General features: G+C 42.7%; 1 protein-coding gene across 1 annotated transcript; it reads right to left on the minus strand.

Annotated features, from left to right (window-relative positions):
• Positions 1–4,079: 4,079 nt before the first annotated feature.
• Positions 4,080–21,436, minus strand: si:ch211-207e14.4 (interleukin-17 receptor D). The gene is made up of 12 exons (XM_041858043.1): positions 21,176–21,436; positions 18,530–18,614; positions 9,276–9,434; positions 8,877–8,995; positions 8,472–8,595; positions 8,054–8,092; positions 7,802–7,944; positions 7,611–7,685; positions 7,442–7,508; positions 5,455–5,595; positions 5,152–5,321; positions 4,080–4,723 (listed from the first exon to the last, which is right to left on the minus strand). Exons 1-12 carry the CDS (start codon positions 21,290–21,292, stop codon positions 4,184–4,186), a joined length of 1,779 nt encoding a protein of 592 aa, XP_041713977.1. The 5' UTR covers positions 21,293–21,436; the 3' UTR covers positions 4,080–4,183.
• Between the last annotated feature and the right edge of the window lie 109 nt (positions 21,437–21,545).

Consider the following 21,545-nt stretch of genomic DNA (forward strand, 5'->3'; position numbering starts at 1 on the left):
ACTATGTGAGTCTTCATGCCGACAAATATGACAACTTTCAAGGACAGCGGAGATGAGAGAAGGTGAATGAACTGTTGACGGGTCTGAAGAAACAGCAGTCTGTGTTTACTCACAGCCGAGACATCAGTGATGCTGCAGTGAAAGCTAGCTACCTCATTGCTAATGAAATCGCAGTGGCTTCAAAACCATTTAGTGAGGGTGAATTTGTAAAAACATGCATGATGAAGGCAGCGGAGATTGTGTGCCCTGAAAAGCGGCAGGCTTTTGCAAATATCAGCCTGACAAGAAACACAGTTGCAGACAGGATTTCCGATCTTTCAGTGGATTTGGACAGCCAGTTGAAGCAAAAAGTAAAGTAATTTATTGCGTTTTTCGGTTGCAATTGATGAAAGCACGGACATTACAGATGTTGCACAACTGGCCATTTTCATCCGCGGAGTTGATGACACATTGACCGTCACAGAGGAGTTCGTGGAGTTGGTGCCGATGACAGATACAACGACAGCAGCTGATATTTTTACCGCACTCGTCGGCGCGCTGGACAGGGTCGGAGTGGACTGGTCCCGCGCTGTCAGCCTGGCTACAGATGGTGCGCCCTCAATGATCGGGAAAAAAGCAGGCGTTGTGACAAAGTTCAGAGAGAAAGTGCAATCTGCAAATGGAGGACATGATTTTTTGACTTTTCACTGTATTTTGCACCAGGAGGCTTTGTGTTGCAAGTCATTAAAGATGGATAACGTCATGAAGGTGGTCATGCAAACTGTTAATTTCATCCGATCCAGAAGCCTGAATCACCGTCAGTTTGACAGCCTTCTCAGAGAGAAAGACCACATCTATGGCCTGCCATACCACACTGAGGTAAAATGGTTAAGCTGAGGTGCTGTGCTGAGGCGTTTCTTTGATTTACGAGAAGAAATTGAACAGTTCATGGAAGAAAAGGGCAAACCAGTGTTAGAATTTCATTCCGCAGAATGGATGCAGGACCTTGCATTTATGGTGGATGTTACAGAGCACCTGAATAACTTGAACAAACAGCTGCAAGGGCGCAACAAAGTTGTCACGCAGTATTATGACAGCATACGTTCTTTCAAGTTGAAGCTGTCATTGTGGGAGACGCAACTTGCCGGTGGTGATGCAGCTCACTTCCCCTGTCTGAAAAATGTGTGCGCGACCCAACATGTGGCAAACATGAAGCAGTTCAAAGATAAAATAACGGGACTGTTACGGGAGTTTGAGCAACGCTTTCAGATTTATGTTTATATGTTTTTATGTTGATGTGCTATTGTTTTTAATTATTTTTATTTTATTTGTATATTTAACCTATTCTTGACTCTGTGGTTCTTGCACTTGGTTGGGGAACAGGATTTCATTATTTTTATCTACATTTCTGCCTGAGAAATGACACCCTGATATAGTTCTGTGATCTGTGATATACTTCTGTGAATCACTGAGGCATTGTGTGTTTGTGTGTTCTTTGTCCTCAGAATTTTCAAATAACTTGAGGTGTTTTATGATTAATAGTGATGTTGTGCTTTTGGACACTGTCCTCAGGCTCCAGCTTTATGTTTATATGTTTTTATGTTGATGTGCTATTGTTTTTAATTGATTTTATTTTATTTGTATATTTAACCTATTCTTGACTCTGTGGTTCTTGCACTTGTTTGGGGAACAGGATTTCATTATTTTTATCTACATTTCTGCCTGAGAAATGACACCCTGATATAGTTATGTGATCTGTGAAACAGTTCTGTTAATCACTGAGGCATTGTGTGTTTGTGTGTTCTTTGTCCTCAGTACTTTCAAATAACTTGAGGTGTTTTATGATTAATAGTGATGTTGTGCTTTTGGACACTGTCCTCAGGCTCCAGCTTTATGTTTATATGTTTTTATGTTGATGTGCTATTGTTTTTAATTGTTTTTATTTTATTTGTATATTTAACCTATTCTTGACTCTGTGGTTCTTGCACTTGTTTGGGGAACAGGATTTCATTATTTTTATCTACATTTCTGCCTGAGAAATGACACCCTGATATAGTTCTGTGATCTGTGAAACAGTTCTGTTAATCACTGAGGCATTGTGTTTGTGTGTTCTTTTTCTTTAGAATTTTCAAATAAACTTGACGTGTTTTATGATTAATAGTGATGTTGTGCTTGTACTATTTTGGACACACTGTCCTCAGGCTCCAGCTTTATGTTGTATATTGATCGTATTAAAACAAAGAAAACAATCTGAAGTTGTTGTTTTTAAGTTATATATACCATGATTTTTCCGGTCCGGCCCACTTGGGAATAGATTTTCCTCCATGTGGCCCCTGAGCTAAAATGAGTTTGACACCCCTGTCTCAGCTTGGTGGGTGGAAATCATTCACTAAGGTCTGAGGGGGTCTGTGTCACATGACCTGCTGCTTGCTTTTTACTCCTACCCCTCCATTGCCCCCAATGCAATACAGTATATTACATATTGGGCTATAACAACAAAACAAAGCTGAGCTAAAGTGGGATGGAAAATACTCAGTAGGGTCTCTACTAACCAAATATGTTTAGAGGGGGACTCTCGTACATATCCAGCAGCACTTCATACTCCACCCTCTGTATTTAAATAGGTTTGAACATACCAGTATGTGTGTAAACTTTCAAAATAAATGCTGGTATATCTATTTTTCCTAGGTGGTTGCAATGCCGTGCAACACGTTTTACTGCACTAGAATGCTTCAAAAATCGACTTTCCCAAAGTTTAGCATGTCTTTGCAGGGGGACTATTATTTTTAGAAACAAATCCGCGTCTGTGCTGCCAGCATAATATCTAGCATAATTTCCTGCTGCTAGCATAACGGAGATGACAAAACCTATTCAACTGTCAAGGCAATCAAAATCCTGTTTTCCATTCCGCAGCTTTCTTAGTTAAATAATATATATGGAATAACATCAAATGTAGCCTATTGCAAAGAAAAGCTATATTCATTTGATTCATACTTTATTCTGGACTGAATGAACTGATGGTCAAATTAGTTTATATCCTAGCCTGCAGATAGTGAGACCATCAAGACAAGTAAACTGCGACTACTAGCGGCTGTTCAGGCTATAGCTAAAGCATTGTACATACAGATCATTACATTTACATTTTAGTAATTTAGCAGACGCTCTTATCCAGAGCGACTTACAGTTAGTGAGTGCATACATTTTCATACTTGCCCCCCGTGGGAAACGAACCCACAACCCTGGCGTTGCAAGCGCCTTGCTCTACCAATTGAGCTACAAATACTCCGAGACTATTTGTAGGGAATCTAAAATGATCCAACATAGCCCATGGTCAACCCTAACCACACCATATATAACACACCAATAATATAATCCTCCTAACATCTTGTATAAGGAAGGCCATTTTTTAAAAGCTTGCCTGGGCTCAACAGTCACAGAATAGTTTCCCATCGAGGACCACTTTGGAAAGAAGTGTTTTAATTAATACTTTTAAGTGCTATCCTCTGGGAATACATTTACATTTACATTTTAGTCATTTAGCAGACGGTCTTATCCAGAGCGACTTACAGTTAAGTGAATACATATTTTTTTTATACTGGCCCCCCGTGGGAATACAGTCATCATAAGTCAATTCAACACCAATATGCTGGTTAACTTTGCTGTTATTCACATAGCAACATGGTCTAGGAAAAGGTGCCAATTCAACAGCGCACGATGTGTTTTTAGAATGGGAGAGGACCACATCAATGCGGGACAAAGCACATTGTTATTAAATAATAATATTTTTTATTTGTGTTGCTCCATGGACTATGCCATCCCCATGGCCTCCACAATGGATCAGTCCACTGGTGTCTTGTTACTCCCGAGTGGCGCAGTGGTTCAAGGCACTGCATCGCAGTGCTAGCTGTGCCACTAGAGATGCTGGTGAGTCCAGGTTTGTCGCAGCCGGCCGCGACCGGGAGACCCATGGGCGGCGCACAATTGGTCAGCGTCGCCCAAGGTAGGGAGGGTTTGGCGGGCAGGGATGTGGGGCTCGCTTTCCCACGGGGCCAGTATGAAAATATATAATAATAATACATGTATGCATTCACTAACTGTAAGTCGCTCTGGATAAGAGCGTCTGCTAAATGACTAAAATGTAAAAATGTAAAAATGTCAATTGTCCCGGAGTTTGCAGTGCAGGGCCCAACTGGGATGCTCACGCTCACACACATTCCACATGTTTGTCATGCTCTTTATCCCCCCCTGCATCAGATGATTCCTGATGATTACTCAACGCCATGCCAGCTTCCTGTATAGACCATTGTAGAGCAGCACCGGCTGGCAGCTTGGTGTAACCCTCCTCTGTAATGTGTTCTATTCTCAGATACCCCCCAGGCCTATGTAGGGCCACACCATGGAGGTGGGAGAAGAGCAAAGGCAAGTCTCTAGTTAGGGTGTAGCGCGACACAAACCCTAGCTGGGCAGGAATGTCCTTCTCCTCAGAGTACTCAAATATGGCAGCCATGTACTTGGAGATGTCTCTCCCCTTGGCTTTGGCACTGCCAAGCTCTTCTCCCACCAGAGCTACTACGGCTGCTGCTGCTGAGCTTCGGCTTTGTGCCTCGTCGCTCTGAGATGGCCGCCTCTGTAGTCCCCGGGAACAGATGACCAGAACAAAGTCACTCTCCTGGATCCTCCTGCAGTGCCATCCCATGGTCCCCTCCTCTGCCAAGCTTAGAGAATCCCACAGGTCCAGATACACCTGGCGCAACAGACAACAATAAATAATAATACAAGTAATATAATAAGGTATTATAAATAACATTTACATTTGGCCCTTTAAAATGCAATTTTCAATTACAACCAAGAAGACCAGGTGCGTTCAGTTCGGTTTCAACGATTGCTATGTTGCATGACGGTTTGCACTGAATAACACGTTTTCCACCCAAAACGGTGTGTAGCATTCTTCAACAGCCTTTTGAGGAACGTTTGCTCCCGTTTTGGTGGGTGTGGCCTGATCAATTTGGGTGTGACCATTTGGAAATGACGTGCAGCGCGGCATACACAATCGCTCTCTGGGGCCACTATAATCACAACATTCTTCAACTGGTCGTTAAGTACAGTACCGTTTCTGTTTAATTAAACGTTGCACACTGTTCTGTCGTACTGATATTCTCATCCCAGTGTTACCTGTGTAGCCATGTGCTGCTGCAGGAAGACTGCTAATTGCATGACTGCTCGGACATGGGCAATGCCGTCATCGCTGCTGTAGCAAATTAGTAATCGAGGCGGAGTTAACATGCTGGTCAGTGACACATGTTCCTCATTCCCATTCTTGCCTAGATGTTGCTCGATTATTTCTGAAAAGCACAAAACAAAGTGTATGAAATGTATTGTATTGCCAAATTCTTGTTAGAGGAAAACGTTTTGTCTGTCTGACCTGCACATGCAAAGAAAGCATTGGTATCGTTAGTGAAATGTAAAGATGCCGACCGTGATTTATCTCTGTCTTCCTCGTGTTCTGCCTGGGATTCTTCCAGATGACAGCCAGTAATAACACCACTAACATGGCTGCCAGGGCAACGCCAACAGGCAGCAGCAGGGTCGGGGATGGAGTGGCAGTGGGAGGTGGCTCTGCGGGGAGCAAGGTAGACTATATACACTGAACCAAAATATAAACTCAACATGCAACAATTTCAAAGGTTTTACTGAGTTACAGTTCATGTAAGGAAATGAGTCAATGGAAATAAAACCATTAGGCCCTAATCTATGGATTTTACATGACTGGGAATACAGATATGCATCTGTTGGTCACAGATAGCTTTAAAAAAAGGTGGATCAGAAAACCAGTCAGTAACTGGTGTGACCACAATTTGCCTCATGCAGTGCGACACATCACCTTTGCATAGAGTTGATCAGGCTGTTGATTGTGGCCTGGGGAATGTTGTCCCACTCCTCTTCAATGGTTGTGTGAAGTTGCTGGATATTGCCGGAAACTGGAACACGCTGTCGTACACATCGATCCAGAGCGTCCCAAACATGCTCAATGGGTGACATGTCTGGTGAGTATGCAGGCAATGGAAGAACTGGGACGTTTTCAGCTTCCAGGAATTGTGTACAGATCCTTGCGACATGGGGCCGTGCATTATCATGCTGAAACATGAGGTTATGGCGGTGGATGAATGGCACGACAATGGGCCTCAGGATCTCGTTACGGTATCTCTGTGCATTCAAATTGCCATTGATAAAATGCAATTGTGTTAGTTGTTCATAGCTTATGCCTGCCCATACCATAGCCCCACCATGGGGCACTCTGTTCACAACGTTGACATCAGCAAACCGCTCACCCACACAACACCATACATGCTGTCTGCCATCTGCCCGGTACAGTTGAAACGGGATTCATCCGTGAAGAGCATACTTCTCCAGCGTGCCAGTGGTCATCGAAGGTGAGCATTTGCCCACTGAAGTCGGTTACGACGCAGAACTGCAGTCAGGTCAAGACCCTGGTGAGGACGACGAGCAAGCAGATGAACTTCCCTGAGATGGTTTCTGACAGTTTGTGCAGAAATTATTTGGTTGTGCAAACCCACAGTTTCATCAGCTCTCTGGGTGGCTGGTCTCAGACAATCCCGCAGTTGAAGAAGCCGGATGTGAAGGTCCTGGGCTGAAGTGGTTACAAGTGGTGTGCGGTTGTGAGGCCGGTTGGACGTACTGTCAAATTCTCTAAAACAACATTCAATTCTCTGGCAACAGCTCTGGTGGACATTCCTGCAGTCAGCATGCCAATTGCACGCTCCCTCAAAACATGAGACATCTGTGGCATTGTGTTGTTTGACAAAACTGCACATTTTTAAAGTGTCCTTTTATTGTCCCCAGCACAAGGTGCACCTGTGTAATGGTCATGCTGTTTAAACAGCTTGTTGATATGGCACACTTGTCAGGTGGATGGATTATCTTGGCAAAGGACAAATGCTCACTAACAGGGATGTAAACACATTTGTGCAAGAAAATTGAGAGAAATAAGCTCTTTGTGCTTATGGAAAATGTCTGGGATCTTTTATTTCAGCTCATCAAACATGGGACCAACACTTTACATGTTGCGTTTATATTTTTGTTCAGTATAAATAGCTAGATAAGCTGTTATACACTCTATACTGTTTCTCATTTTCAGAAAGGGAGTTTTTGACATTGCACAATTTATTTTAAAAGCCTGGGGGAGAAGGAGAAGTGTGGTGATTGATTGACATTTTTATGATAAATTCTGCAGGTAATGGAATTTTGTTTTGCGTTTTGTGCACACGCACTTAAATAAGTAGTGTCTTATAAGGTCGTACGGGCTGGGCACCAATTGGTCTATGACATGAAATAAAATAACCCAATAAAAAAAATCTATCATATACCTATGCTAAGTACACAGCAAAAATATCTACAAGCATTTGTATAAGTTGTATAAACGTTGGTCTTGATTGGAACATACCGTGCTTAATCTGCATCACTTGAACATTGAATGTTTTTCTTACAGCGTCTACCTCATCAACTGCGATCTGAGATAAAAAAAGTACAGATTTATGGAAACATAGGCTGAAACTACAAGTTTTTGTTTGTATAGTTAGAGTTTGAGTTGTGCCACATTTTCAATGACTCACCTCACATGTGTAGTTGGACCCTTCCACCAGCCCTTGGAGATGATAACTGTAGTGAGTTCTGTTTTTTGTGGAATTCTAAAGACGGTAGCAATAAAAAAGGTAGAAATCATTATACACGGCAGACTAATAATGACAGTAAATCATTCTCCACATAGACATGTAAATAGTCGATCAAAAGCTCTCTCACTCACAGGTTTAATGATGTATCTCTTCAGCCCCCCTCCATAACATAACGAGAAGTAGCGGTTGATTCCAAAATGTGGGGGAGCAAGGTTGAATGTCACAATAATGTCAGACCCTTCCTGCTGAACTTCTATATGTTTTGGGTACCAATCTATAAAAGGAAGAAAGAAAAAAAACATTGACAAACAAATGAACCAATGCTGTACAGAGAGTGATTCATAAGATTGTCAACATTAACTCAACAAAGTAGTATTACTCACCTTTCTTGCAATGCTCAAGTCCATTTTTCTCTGGGCATGCTGCAAAACAGCCAGGGAATTCACACATTATTTACAATAGATTGCATTTTTTTTGACTGGATTATGTTTGATTGTAAATTTACAAAATAAATAAAAAAATAAAAAACATTTATGTCATAGTGGAAGCAAACAGTGTTAGTGAACATTTTACATTTTAGTCATTTAGCAGACGCTCTTATCCAGAGCGACTTACAGGAGCAATTAGGGTTAAGTGCCTTGCTCAAGGGCACATCGACAGATTTTTCACCTAGTCGGCTCGGGGATTAGAACCAGCGACCTTTCGGTTACTGGCACAACGCTCTTAACCACTAAGCCACCTGCCGCCCCAATGTTCCTGTGTTCCATTTATGTGGTACTGTATAGTGTGAGGAGGATTTACTGCGTGTGGTGAACATTGTACTGTGGTAGAATTGATCCCACAACTCAGGAACTGGCAGGGCCATCACAGTGACAGCATACTGGGCACCCAGGTCTAGACGGGAGAAGGAGTCTGACTGGTACACCTACAACAGCCAATAAAAACACTGTTAGATGTCGTGGGAATCTTGACAAGACAAAACCCTGCTTTATTGGCCCAATAACATCTATCATTTTTTACTTTAAACAGTTTTCACTTTACAGTAGCTTTCCTTTTCACTACCTTTCAGTGAAAATAGTATATAAAAGTTCTGTAAGAACTTGGTATTGAGGTTGTACTGGGTTTTATCCACCTTTTCATAGATGTGTTTTCAAAACTAATTCAGACAAATTTGGGGAATGGGGTCATATCAGCAAAGTGTCCTACCCTTTGGGCATATGAGGCAGAGAGAGAAATATTGCTTTGAAAGAGAAAGAGCTGACAGGCAATATGAGATCCTCCCAAGGCCTGAAGGGAGACCTGGAACCCTCTGAGGAAGGAGATCCCTGGAACAAACACAAAGGGACAAGGTCGGTAAAGAATGAGCGAGTTAACATGCATGATAATACTACTCATTAACATGAATGCATGTATTGTACAAAATCATTTTTATGGCAATACAGGATGAAAGTCACCATTATTACTGTATATTCAGATTGGTACCCTCTAGGCCAGTACCCTTTTCTCTGAATTCATATTCCGTAAATTATAATGACCCCTACATTGGATCTACAGTATATGATTGATGATTACAGGAAAATGTTTGTGTCTTATGTTTGCCCTTACCAAACTGGCTGGGTTGCCAGGAGACAACTACAGTGTCATATTTAGGATTCTCGTCGGCTACAAACTCTACAGTCACATCGTGAGGCGCATGGACATAATGTTGGCACACATCAGAGCTCTGTCCACCCAGAAAGACAAAACATGGCCATGGAACACAACCTGGGGAAATTGATGATAATAACAGGATTATAATAATAGTAATGATTAACATTTAACACACAGCGCTAAAATGGTAATAGCAGAAATGCAAAAATTGACTAATGGATATACATATACATCCACCTTATCCATTTATTGCATTTCTGCCATGACCATTTTAGCGCTGTATTTTAAAGCTCTATTTATTATACAGTGAGGTATATATATATATATATATATATAAAAATATATATATATATATATATATATATATATATATATATATATATATACACACATACATACAGTGGGGGAAAAAAGTATTTAGTCAGCCACCAATTGTGCAAGTTCTCCCACTTAAAAAGATGAGAGAGGCCTGTGATTTTCATCATAGGTACACGTCAACTATGACAGACAAATTGAGGAAAAAAAATCCAGAAAATCACATTGTAGGATTTTTAATGAATTTATTTGCAAATTATGGTGGAAAATAAGTATTTGGTCACCTACAAACAAGCAAGATTTCTGGCTCTCACAGACCTGTAACTTCTTCTTTAAGAGGCTCCTCTGTCCTCCACTCGTTACCTGTATTAATGGCACCTGTTTGAACTTGTTATCAGTATAAAAGACACCTGTCCACAACCTCAAACAGTCACACTCCAAACTCCACTATGGCCAAGACCAAAGAGCTGTCAAAGGACACCAGAAACAAAATTGTATACCTGCACCAGGCTGGGAAGACAATCTGCAATAGGTAAGCAGCTTGGTTTGAAGAAATCAACTGTGGAAGCAATTATTAGGAAATGGAAGACGTACAAGACCACTGATAATCTCCCTCGATCTGGGGCTCCACGCAAGATCTCACCCTGTGGGGTCAAAATGATCACAAGAACGGTGAGCAAAAATCCCAGAACCACACAGGGGGACCTAGTGAATGACCTGCAGAGAGCTGGGACCAAAGTAACAAAGCCTACCATCAGTAACACACTACGCCACCAGGGACTCAAATCCTGCAGTGCCAGACGTGTCCCCCTGCTTAAGCCAGTACATGTCCAGGCCCGTCTGAAGTTTGCTAGAGTGCATTTGGATGATCCAGAAGAGGATTGGGAGAATGTCATATGGTCAGATGAAACCAAAATAGAACTTTTTGGTAAACACTCAACTTGTCGTGTTTGGAGGACAAAGAATGCTGAGTTGCATCCAAAGAACACCATACCTACTGTGAAGCATGGGGGTGGAAACATCATGCTTTGGGGCTGTTTTTCTGCAAAGGGACCAGGACAACTGATCCGTGTAAAGGAAAGAATGAATGGGGCCATGTATCGTCAGATTTTGAGTGAAAACCTCCTTCCATCAGCAAGGGCATTGAAGATGAAACGTGGCTGGGTCTTTCAGCATGACAATGATCCCAAACACACCGCCCGGGCAACGAAGGAGTGGCTTCGTAAGAAGCATTTCAAGGTCCTGGAGTGGCCTAGCCAGTCTCCAGATCTCAACCCCATAGAAAATCTTTGGAGGGAGTTGAAAGTCTGTGTTGCCCAGCAACAGCCCCAAAACATCACTGCTCTAGAGGAGATCTGCATGGAGGAATGAGCCAAAATACCAGCAACAGTGTGTGAAAACCTTGTGAAGACTTACAGAAAACGTTTGACCTGTGTCATTGCCAACAAAGGGTATATAACAAAGTATTGAGAAACTTTTGTTATTGACCAAATACTTATTTTCCACCATAATTTTCAAATAAATTCATAACAAATCCTACAATGTGATTTTCAGGATTTTTTTTCTTCTCATTTTGTCTGTCATAGTTGACGTGTACCTATGATGAAAATTACAGGCCTCTCTCATCTTTTTAAGTGGGAGAACTTGCACAATTGGTGGCTGACAATACTTTTTTCCCCCACTGTATATATACACATATACACATACATACACACAATCTACCGGTCAAAAGTTTTAGAACACCTACTCATTCAAGGGTTTTCTTTATATTAACTATTTTCTACATTGTAGAATAATAGTGAGGACATCAAAACTATAAAATAACACATATGGAATCATCTAGTAACCAAAGAAGTGTTAAACAAATCAAAATATATTTTATATTTGAGATTCTTCAAATAGCCACCCTTTGCCTTGATGACAGCTTTGCACACTTGTCATTCTCTCAACCAGCTTCATGAGGTAGTCACCTGGAATGCATTTAAATTAACAGGTGAACCTTCTTAAAAGTTAATTTGTGGAATTTCTTTCCTTCTTAATGCGTTTGAGCCAATCAGTTGTTGTGACAAGGTCGCCCCCTTATACAAAAGATAGCCCTATTTGGTACAAGACCAAGTCCATATTATGGCAAGAACATGTCAAATAAGAAAAGAGAAACGACAGTCCATCATTCATTTGTCCTGTTTTCAACAGGACAATGACCCAACACACCTCCAGGCTGTGGAAGGGCTATTTTACCAAGAAGGAGAGTGATGGAGTGCTGCATCAGATGACCTGGCCTCCACAATACCCCGACCTCAACCAAATTGAGATGTTTGGGATGAGTCGGACCACAGAGTGAGGGAAAAGCAGCCAACAAGTGCTCAGCATATGTGGGAATTCCTTCAAGACTGTTGGAAAAGCATTCCAGCTGAAGCTGGTTGAGAGAATGCCAAGAGTGTGCAAAGCTGTCATCAAGGCAAAGGGTGGCTACTTTGAAGAATCTCAAATATAAACTATATTTTGATTTGTTTAACACTTTTTTGGTTACTACATGATTCCATATTTGTTATTTCATAGTTTTGATGTCTTCACTATTATTATACAATGTAGAAAATCGTAAAAATAAAGAAAATCCCTTGAATGAGTAGGTGTTCTAAAACTTTTGACCGGTAGTGTGTGTATGTACAGTATATATACACTGCTCAAAAAAATAAAGGGACACTTAAACAACACAATGTAACTCCAAGTCAATCACACTTCTGTGAAATCAAACTGTCCACTTAGGAAGCAACACTGATTGACAATACATTTCACATGCTGTTGTGCAAATGGAATAGACAACAGGTGGAAATTATAGGCAATTAGCAAGACACCCCCAATAAAGGAGTGGTTCTGCAGGTGGTGACCACATACCACTTCTCAGTTCCTATGCTTCCTGGCTGATGTTTTGGTCACTTTTGAATGCTGGCGGTGCTTTCACTCTAGTGGTAGCATGAGACGGAGTCTACAACCCACACAAGTGGCTCAGGTAGTGCAGCTCATCCAGGATGGCACATCAATGCGAGCTGTGGCAAGAAGGTTTGCTGTGTCTGTTAGCGTAGTGTCCAGAGCATGGAGGTGCTACCAGGAGACAGGCCAGTACATCAGGAGACGTGGAGGAGGCCGTAGGAGGGCAACAACCCAGCAGCAAGACCGCTACCTCCGCCTTTGTGCAAGGAGGAGCAGGAGGAGCACTGGCTGAGCCCTGCAAAATGACCTCCAGCAGGCCACAAATGTGCATGTGTCTGCTCAAACGGTCAGAAACAGACTCCATGAGGGTGGTATGAGGGCCCGACGTCCACAGTTGGGGGTTGTGCTTACAGCCCAACACCGTGCAGGACATTTGGCATTTGCCAGAGAACACCAAGATTGGCAAATTCGCCACTGACGCCCTGTGCTCTTCACAGATGAAAGCAGGTTCACACTGAGCACGTGACAGACGTGACAGAGTCTGGAGACGCCGTGGAGAACGTTCTGCTGCCTGCAACATCCTCCAGCATGACCGGTTTGGCGGTGGGTCAGTCATGGTGTGGGGTGGCATTTCTTTGGGGGGCCGCACAGCCCTCCATGTGCTCGCCAGAGGTAGCCTGACTGTCATTAGGTACCGAGATGAGATCCTCAGACCCCTTGTGAGACCATATGCTGGTGCGGTTGGCCCTGGGTTCCTCCTAATGCAAGACAATGCTAGACCTCATGTGGCTGGAGTGTGTCAGCAGTTCCTGCAAGAGGAAGGCATTGATGCTATGGACTGGCCCGCCCGTTCCCCAGACCTGAATCCAATTGAGCACATCTGGGACATCATGTCTCGCTCCATCCACCAACGCCATGTTGCACCACAGACTGTCCAGGAGTTGGCGGATGCTTTAATCCAGGTCTGGGAGGAGATCCCTCAGGAGACCATCCGCCACCTCATCAGGAGCATGCCCAGGCGTTGTAGGGAGGTCATACAGGCACGTGGAGGCCACACACACTACTGAGCCTCATTTTGACTTGTTTTAAGGACATTACATCAAAGTTGGATCAGCCTGTAGTGTGGTTTTCTACTTTAATTTTGAGTGTGACTCCAAATCCAGACCTCCATGGGTTGATACATTTGATTTCCATTGATAATTTTTGTGTGATTTTGTTGTCAGCACATTCAACTATGTAAAGGAAAAAGTATTTAATAAGATTATTTCATTCATTCAGTTCTAGGATGTGTTATTTTAGTGTTCCCTTAATTTTTTTGAGCATTGTATATATATATATATCTCTGCAGAGATGATCGATCGGGTTCAAGTCCGGCCTCTGGCTGGGCCGCTCAAGGACATTCAGAGACTTGTCCCGAAGCCACTCCTGCATTGTTTTGGCTGTGTGCTTAGAGTCGTTGTCTTGTTGGAAGGTGAACCTTCACCCCAATCTGATTTCCTGATCGCTCTGGAGCAGGGTTTCTTCAAGGATCTCTCTGTACTTTGCTCCGTTCATCTTTCCCTCGATCCTGACTAGCCTCCCATTCCCTGCCACTGAAAAACATCCCCACAGCATGATGCTGCCACCACCATGCTTAACTGTAGATATGGTGCCAGGTTTCCTCTAGGCGTGACGCTTGGCATTCAGGCCAAAGAGTTCAATCTTGTTTTTCATGGTCAGAGTCCTTTAGGTGCCTTTTGGCAAACTCCAAGCGGGCTGTAATGTGCCTTTTACTGAGGAGTGGCTTTCGTTTGGCCACTCTACCATAACGGCCTGATTGGTGGAGTGCTGCAGAGATGTTTGTCCTTCTGGAAGGTTCTCCCATCTCCACAGAGGAACTCTGGAGCTCTGTCAGAGTGACCATCGAGTTCTTGGTCACCTCCCTGACCAAAGACCTTCTCCCACGATTGCTCAGTTTGGCCGGCGGCCAGCTCTAGGAAGAGTCTTGGTGGTTCCAAACTTCTTCCATTTAAGAATGATGGAGGCCACTGTGTTCTTGGAGACCTTCAATGCTGCAGAAATATTTTGGTACCCTTCCCCAGATCTGTGCCTCGGCACAATCCTGTCTCGGAGCTCTACGGACAATTCCTTCGACTTCATGGCTAGGTTTTTGCTCTGACATGCACTGTCAACTGTGGGACCTTATATAGACCGGTGTGTGCCTTTCCAAATCATGTCCAATCAATTGAATTTACTACAGGTGGACTCCAATCAAGTTGTAGAAACATCTCAAGGATGATCAATGGAAACATGATGCACCTGAGCTCAATTTCGAGTCTCATAGCAAAGGGTCTGAATACTTATGTAAATAAGGCATTTCTGTTTTTTTATTTATTTTTATAAATTTGCAAACATTTCTGAAAACCTGTTTTCGCTTTGTCATTACGGGGTATTGTGTGTAGATTAATAAAGAAAAACATTTATTTAATTTTAGAATAAGGCTGTAACGTAACAAAATGTGGATGAAGTCAAGTTCTAATTTCCGAATGCATGGGGAATCGGGTGCTATTTGGGACACACCTTACGGTCTTAGCTAAAATGATTTAGGTAGTAATGTTTTAATAAAGCATTTGGAAGAAGTGTGCAAGATCTTTCGTATGCATGTCCATCAGCTGTTTAATGGCACTGTGTGTTATTGGTCCATAGGATGAGAGGGTGCTCTAATGTTCAGGGGTGGAAATGGGAAAGGTTACTGCGAAGTGCGAAACCCACCTTGAAAAATTAATTTGTACATGTCAAAATCTCAATTTCCACCCCTGTATATACTGTAATGATGTCCTTAATACATGTTGAACCTTTTTTAGTCTTGGGGTCTACTGGGTGAGGAAGGCTATTTATGTGGGAAAAGAGAAGGGGTCTGAATTCTTTCTTAATATACTGTATCCACTGAGTATATAAAACATTAGGAACGTCTGCTCTTTCCATGACATAGACTGACCAGGTGAATCCAAGTGAAAGCTATGATCCCTTATTGATGTCACCTGTTAAATACACTTCAAAATCAGTGTACATGAAGGGGAGGAGTCAGGTTACAAAATTATTTTTAAGCCTTGAAACAATTTAGACATGGATTATGTATGTGTGCCATTCAGAGGGTGAATGGGGAAAAACAGCCATTTTCAAGTCTTGCCATAGATTTTCAAGCCGATTTAAGTCAAAACCGCAATTAGGCCACTCAGGAACATTCAATGTCGTCTTGGAAAGCAACTGCAGTGTATATTTGTCCTTGTGTTTTAGGGTATTGTCCTGCTGAAAGGTGCATTTGTTTCCCAGTGACTGTTGGAAAGCAGACTGAACCAGGTTTTCCTCTAGGATTTTGTCTGTGCTTAAAGCTGTATTCCGGTTCTTTTTAGCCCAAAACACTCCCTAGTCCTTGCCGATGGCAAGTGTACCCATAACATGATGCAGCCACCACCATGCTTGAAAATATGAAGAGTGGTTCTCAGTGATGTGTTGTATTTGCGCCAAACATAACACTTTGTATTCAGGACAAAAAGTTAATTTCTTAGTCACATTTTTTGCAGTATTACATTACCTTGTTGCAAACAGGATGTATGTTTTGGCATATTTTTATTCTGTACAGGCTTCCTCATTTTCACTCTGGCATTTAGGTTAGTATTGTGGAGTAACTACAATGTTGTTGAGCCATCCTCAGTTCTCATATCACAACCATTAAACTACACTGCTCAAAAAAATAAAGGGAACACTAAAATAACACATCCTAGATCTGAATGAATGAAATAATCTTATTAAATACTTTTTCCTTTACATAGTTGAATGTGCTGACAACAAAATCACACAAAAATTATCAATGGAAATCAAATGTATCAACCCATGGAGGTCTGGATTTGGAGTCACACTCAAAATTAAAGTAGAAAACCACACTACAGGCTGATCCAACTTTGATGTAATGTCCTTAAAACAAGTCAAAATGAGGCTCAGTAGTGTGTGTGGCCTCCACGTGCCTGTATGACCTCCCTACAACGCCTGGGCATGCTCCTGATGAGGTGGCGGATGGTCTCCTGAGGGATCTCCTCCCAGACCTGGATTAAAGCATCCGCCAACTCCTGGACAGTCTGTGGTGCAACATGGCGTTGGTGGATGGAGCGAGACATGATGTCCCAGATGTGCTCAATTGGATTCAGGTCTGGGGAACGGGCGGGCCAGTCCATAGCATCAATGCCTTCCTCTTGCAGGAACTGCTGACACACTCCAGCCACATGAGGTCTAGCATTGTCTTGCATTAGGAGGAACCCAGGGCCAACCGCACCAGCATATGGTCTCACAAGGGGTCTGAGGATCTCATCTCGGTACCTAATGACAGTCAGGCTACCTCTGGCGAGCACATGGAGGGCTGTGCGGCCCCCAAAGAAATGCCACCCCACACCATGACTGACCCACCGCCAAACCGGTCATGCTGGAGGATGTTGCAGGCAGCAGAACGTTCTCCACGGCGTCTCCAGACTCTGTCACGTCTGTCACGTGCTCAGTGTGAACCTGCTTTCATCTGTGAAGAGCACAGGGCGTCAGTGGCGAATTTGCCAATCTTGGTGTTCTCTGGCAAATGCCAAATGTCCTGCACGGTGTTGGGCTGTAAGCACAACCCCCAACTGTGGACGTCGGGCCCTCATACCACCCTCATGGAGTCTGTTTCTGACCGTTTGAGCAGACACATGCACATTTGTGGCCTGCTGGAGGTCATTTTGCAGGGCTCAGCCAGTGCTCCTCCTGCTCCTCCTTGCACAAAGGCGGAGGTAGCGGTCTTGCTGCTGGGTTGTTGCCCTCCTACGGCCTCCTCCACGTCTCCTGATGTACTGGCCTGTCTCCTGGTAGCACCTCCATGCTCTGGACACTACGCTAACAGACACAGCAAACCTTCTTGCCACAGCTCGCATTGATGTGCCATCCTGGATGAGCTGCACTACCTGAGCCACTTGTGTGGGTTGTAGACTCCGTCTCATGCTACCACTAGAGTGAAAGCACCGCCAGCATTCAAAAGTGACCAAAACATCAGCCAGGAAGCATAGGAACTGAGAAGTGGTCTGTGGTCACCACCTGCAGAACCACTTCTTTATTGGGGGTGTCTTGCTAATTGCCTATAATTTCCACCTGTTGTCTATTCCATTTGCACAACAGCATGCGAAATGTATTGTCAATCAGTGTTGCTTCCTAAGTGGACAGTTTGATTTCACAGAAGTGTGATTGACTTGGAGTTACATTGTGTTGTTTAAGTGTTCCCTTTATTTTTTTGAGCAGTGTATGTAACATTTTTAAAATCACCATTGACCTAAGAGTGAAATCCCTGAGCGGTTTCCTTCCTCTCCAGCCACTGAGTTAAGAAGAACGCCTGTATCTTTGCAGTGACTGGGTGTATTGATATACCATCCAAAGTGTAATTAATAACTTTACCATGCTCAAAGTGATATTCAGTGTCTGTTTTTTTAAATTTATGTTTACCAATCAGTGCCCTTCTTTTAGAGGCATTGGAAAACCTCCTTGGTCTTTGTGGTTGAATCTGTGCTTGAAATTCACTACTCGATTGAGGGACCTTACAGATAATTGTATGTGTGGGGGTACAGAGATGGGGTAGTCATTCAACATTCATGTTAACCACTATTATTGCACACGGAATGAGTCTATGCAACATATTATTAAGCGATTTGAGCTAATTTTTACTTCTGAACTTATTTAGGCTTGCCACAACAAAGGGTTTGAATATTTATTGACACTAGACATATCAGTTTAAATGTTATTAATTTCTACATACAAAATTCCACTTTGACCTTATGGGGGTATTGTGTGTAGATCAGTGACACAAAATCTCAATTTAAACCATTTAAAATTCAGGCTGTAACACAACAACAACAACAAAAATGTGGAAAAGTAAAAGAGGTGTGAATACTTTCAGTCTGAAATAAACTTACTTCCAAATGCCTCGACAGAGGGAATGCCTAGGGTTCTTCCAACATCTTCTCTGTTGATTCTGCAGTATTCGCATCCTGGACTCCCCTAAGATGGTGCACGAGAAAGACAGGATACAGTGGGGGGAAAAAATTATTTAGTCAGCCACCAATTGTGCAAGTTCTCCCATTTAAAAAGATGAGAGAGTCCTGTAATTTTCATCATAGGTACACGTCACCTATGACAGACAAATTGAGAGAAAAAAATCCAGAAAATCACATTGTAGGATTTTTAATGAATTTATTTGCAAATTATGGTGGAAAATAAGTATTTGGTCACCTACAAACAAGCAAGATTTCTGGCTCTCACAGACCTGTAACTTCTTCTTTAAGAGGCTCCTCTGCCCTCCACTCGTTACCTGTATTAATGGCACCTGTTTGAACTTGTTATCAGTATAAAAGACACCTGTCCACAACCTCAAACAGTCACACTCCAAACTCCACTATGGCCAAGACCAAAGAGCTGTCAAAGGACACCAGAAACAAAATTGTAGATCTGCACCAGGCTGGGAAGACTGAATCTGCAATAGGTAAGCAGCTTGGTTTGAAGAAATCAACTGTGGGAGCAATTATTAGGAAATGGAAGACATACAAGACCACTGATAATCTCCCCTCGATCTGGGGCTCCATGCAAGATCTCACCCTGTGGGGTCAAAATGATCACAAGAACGGTGAGCAAAAATCCCAGAACCACACGGGGGGACCTAGTGAATGACCTGCAGAGAGCTGGGACCAAAGTATCAAAGCCTACCATCAGTAACACACGACGCCGCCAGGGACTCAAATCCTGCAGTGCCAGACGTGTCCCCCTGCTTAAGCCAGTACATGTCCAGGCCCATCTGAAGTTTGCTAGAGTGCATTTGGATGATCCAGAAGAGGATTGGGAGAATGTCATATGATCAGATGAAACCAAAATATAACTTTTTGGTAAAAACTCAACTCGTCGTGTTTGGAGGACAAAGAATGCTGAGTTGCATCCAAAGAACACCATACCTACTGTGAAGCATGGGGGTGGAAACATCATGCTTTGGGGCTGTTTTTCTGCAAAGGGACCAGGACGACTGATCCGTGTAAAGGAAAGAATGAATGGGGCCATGTATCGTGAGATTTTGAGTGAAAACCTCCTTCCATCAGCAAGGGCATTGAAGATGAAACGTGGCTGGGTCTTTCAGCATGACAATGATCCCAAACACACCGCCCGGGCAACGAAGGAGTGGCTTCGTAAGAAGCATTTCAAGGTCCTGGAGTGGCCTAGCCAGTCTCCAGATCTCAACCCCATAGCAAATCTTTGGAGGGAGTTGAAAGTCCGTGTTGCCCAGCGACAGCCCCAAAACATCACTGCTCTAGAGGAGATCTGCATGGAGGAATGGGCCAAAATACCAGCAACAGTGTGTGAAAACCTTGTGAAGACTTACAGAAAACGTTTGACCTGTGTCATTGCCAACAAAGGGTATATAACAAAGTATTGAGAAACTGTTGTTATTGACCAAATACTTATTTTCCACCATAATTTGCAAATAAATTCATTAAAAATCCTACAATGTGATTTTCTGGATTTTTTTTCTCTTTTTGTCTGTCATAGTTGACGTGTACCTATGATGAAAATTACAGGCCTCTCATCTTTTTAAGTGGGAGAACTTGCACAATTGGTGGCTGACTAAATACTTTTTTTTCCCCACTGTATGCATAAAGTACTTGTATGTGACACAGTGAACAGGTAAACCCAGAGGTGGAGCCCAATGTTCTAATCCTTTCCTTCAGGATGTACGCTCGGTCATCTTGAAGTTATTGTTAGTCTAAGAGAGAACAAAACACAGCTGGAGGAAATGAGAGTGAGAAAACAGGAACAGCCAGAGAACCCAGGCTCTCACCTGTCAGGTAGATAGTATAGTAGGTAGGTTAAAAGCCTCCATCTTGGAATATTTCTTAAACAGAACCTTTGCATGCATGACTGTAAATCGCTTTGGATAAAAGAATTTGCTTATTAATAGCATATATCACTTCTTAAATCAATCACTGTACTACTGTCAATAACTGTACTACTTTAAATCGACTCTACAGTGACTATTTACTGGGATTAATAATTTCGTACTTCTGTAATCCACTTCAAGATGTTTTTGTCCTTGATTTATCCAGGTTTTTTAAAAATTATCCTGCATGTCACAGTCCTTCGCTGGTCACTGTTACCTTTGTAATATTTTGGCATTTTTAAAAACCAGAAAATGTATATTATGCATTTGGTAAGCATTTGGTTTGTCTAGAAATCTTGACAACATGATTTGTAAAATAAGTGGTAAAGCGCCAGAAATCAAAAGCATTTTACCTTTCAGTATTCCTCATCTGAGGTGCAGGATTTTTTTTTGCAGCTGCCAAAACACAATCAACTCAACTTTGTTGGTACAAGTCGTATACCTAATAACCCAGTCGTATACCTAATAACCCAGTCGTATAACTAATAACCCAGTCGTATAACTAATAACCCAGTCTGATTCCTACCCTTCAGCGTGTTCAACAAAAGCAGTGAAAAATGAGCCAAAACATTTTGTGAACAACATAGAAAGTCAGGTAGAGTGACAGAGAGAGGCTTAATTACTACGTGTGGAGGCTCACCTGCAGGACACATTCCAGACTGCAGTTCTGTGGTGAGATGGATGTTAAGTCCTCCTGGGCCCAGAGGTACTGACTCAGAGTCAGAGCCTGGAGTAAGAGGAGATTGGCTCTCCACATCCTGCCGAAATACACATCGCAGTGCCCAAAGTACCTGGACTCAAACAGCTCCCAAATCGGGACTGTATATCCGTTTTCTGTAACACAATAGGTGTTGTCTGGTCCTTGTATGTACAGTTCTGAAGAACGCTATGCAGTGTTGACATCTCAGGGTGAGTGCGTGAGAGAGAGAGAGAGAGAGCGAGAGACAAGGGAGTGGTGTCTTCAGGCTAAAAAGGTGTACACAAAACACAGGCAGCTCAACCTGCCAACT

This window comes from Coregonus clupeaformis, chromosome 30, assembly GCF_020615455.1.
Source record: "Coregonus clupeaformis isolate EN_2021a chromosome 30, ASM2061545v1, whole genome shotgun sequence".
NCBI lineage: Eukaryota > Metazoa > Chordata > Actinopteri > Salmoniformes > Salmonidae > Coregonus > Coregonus clupeaformis.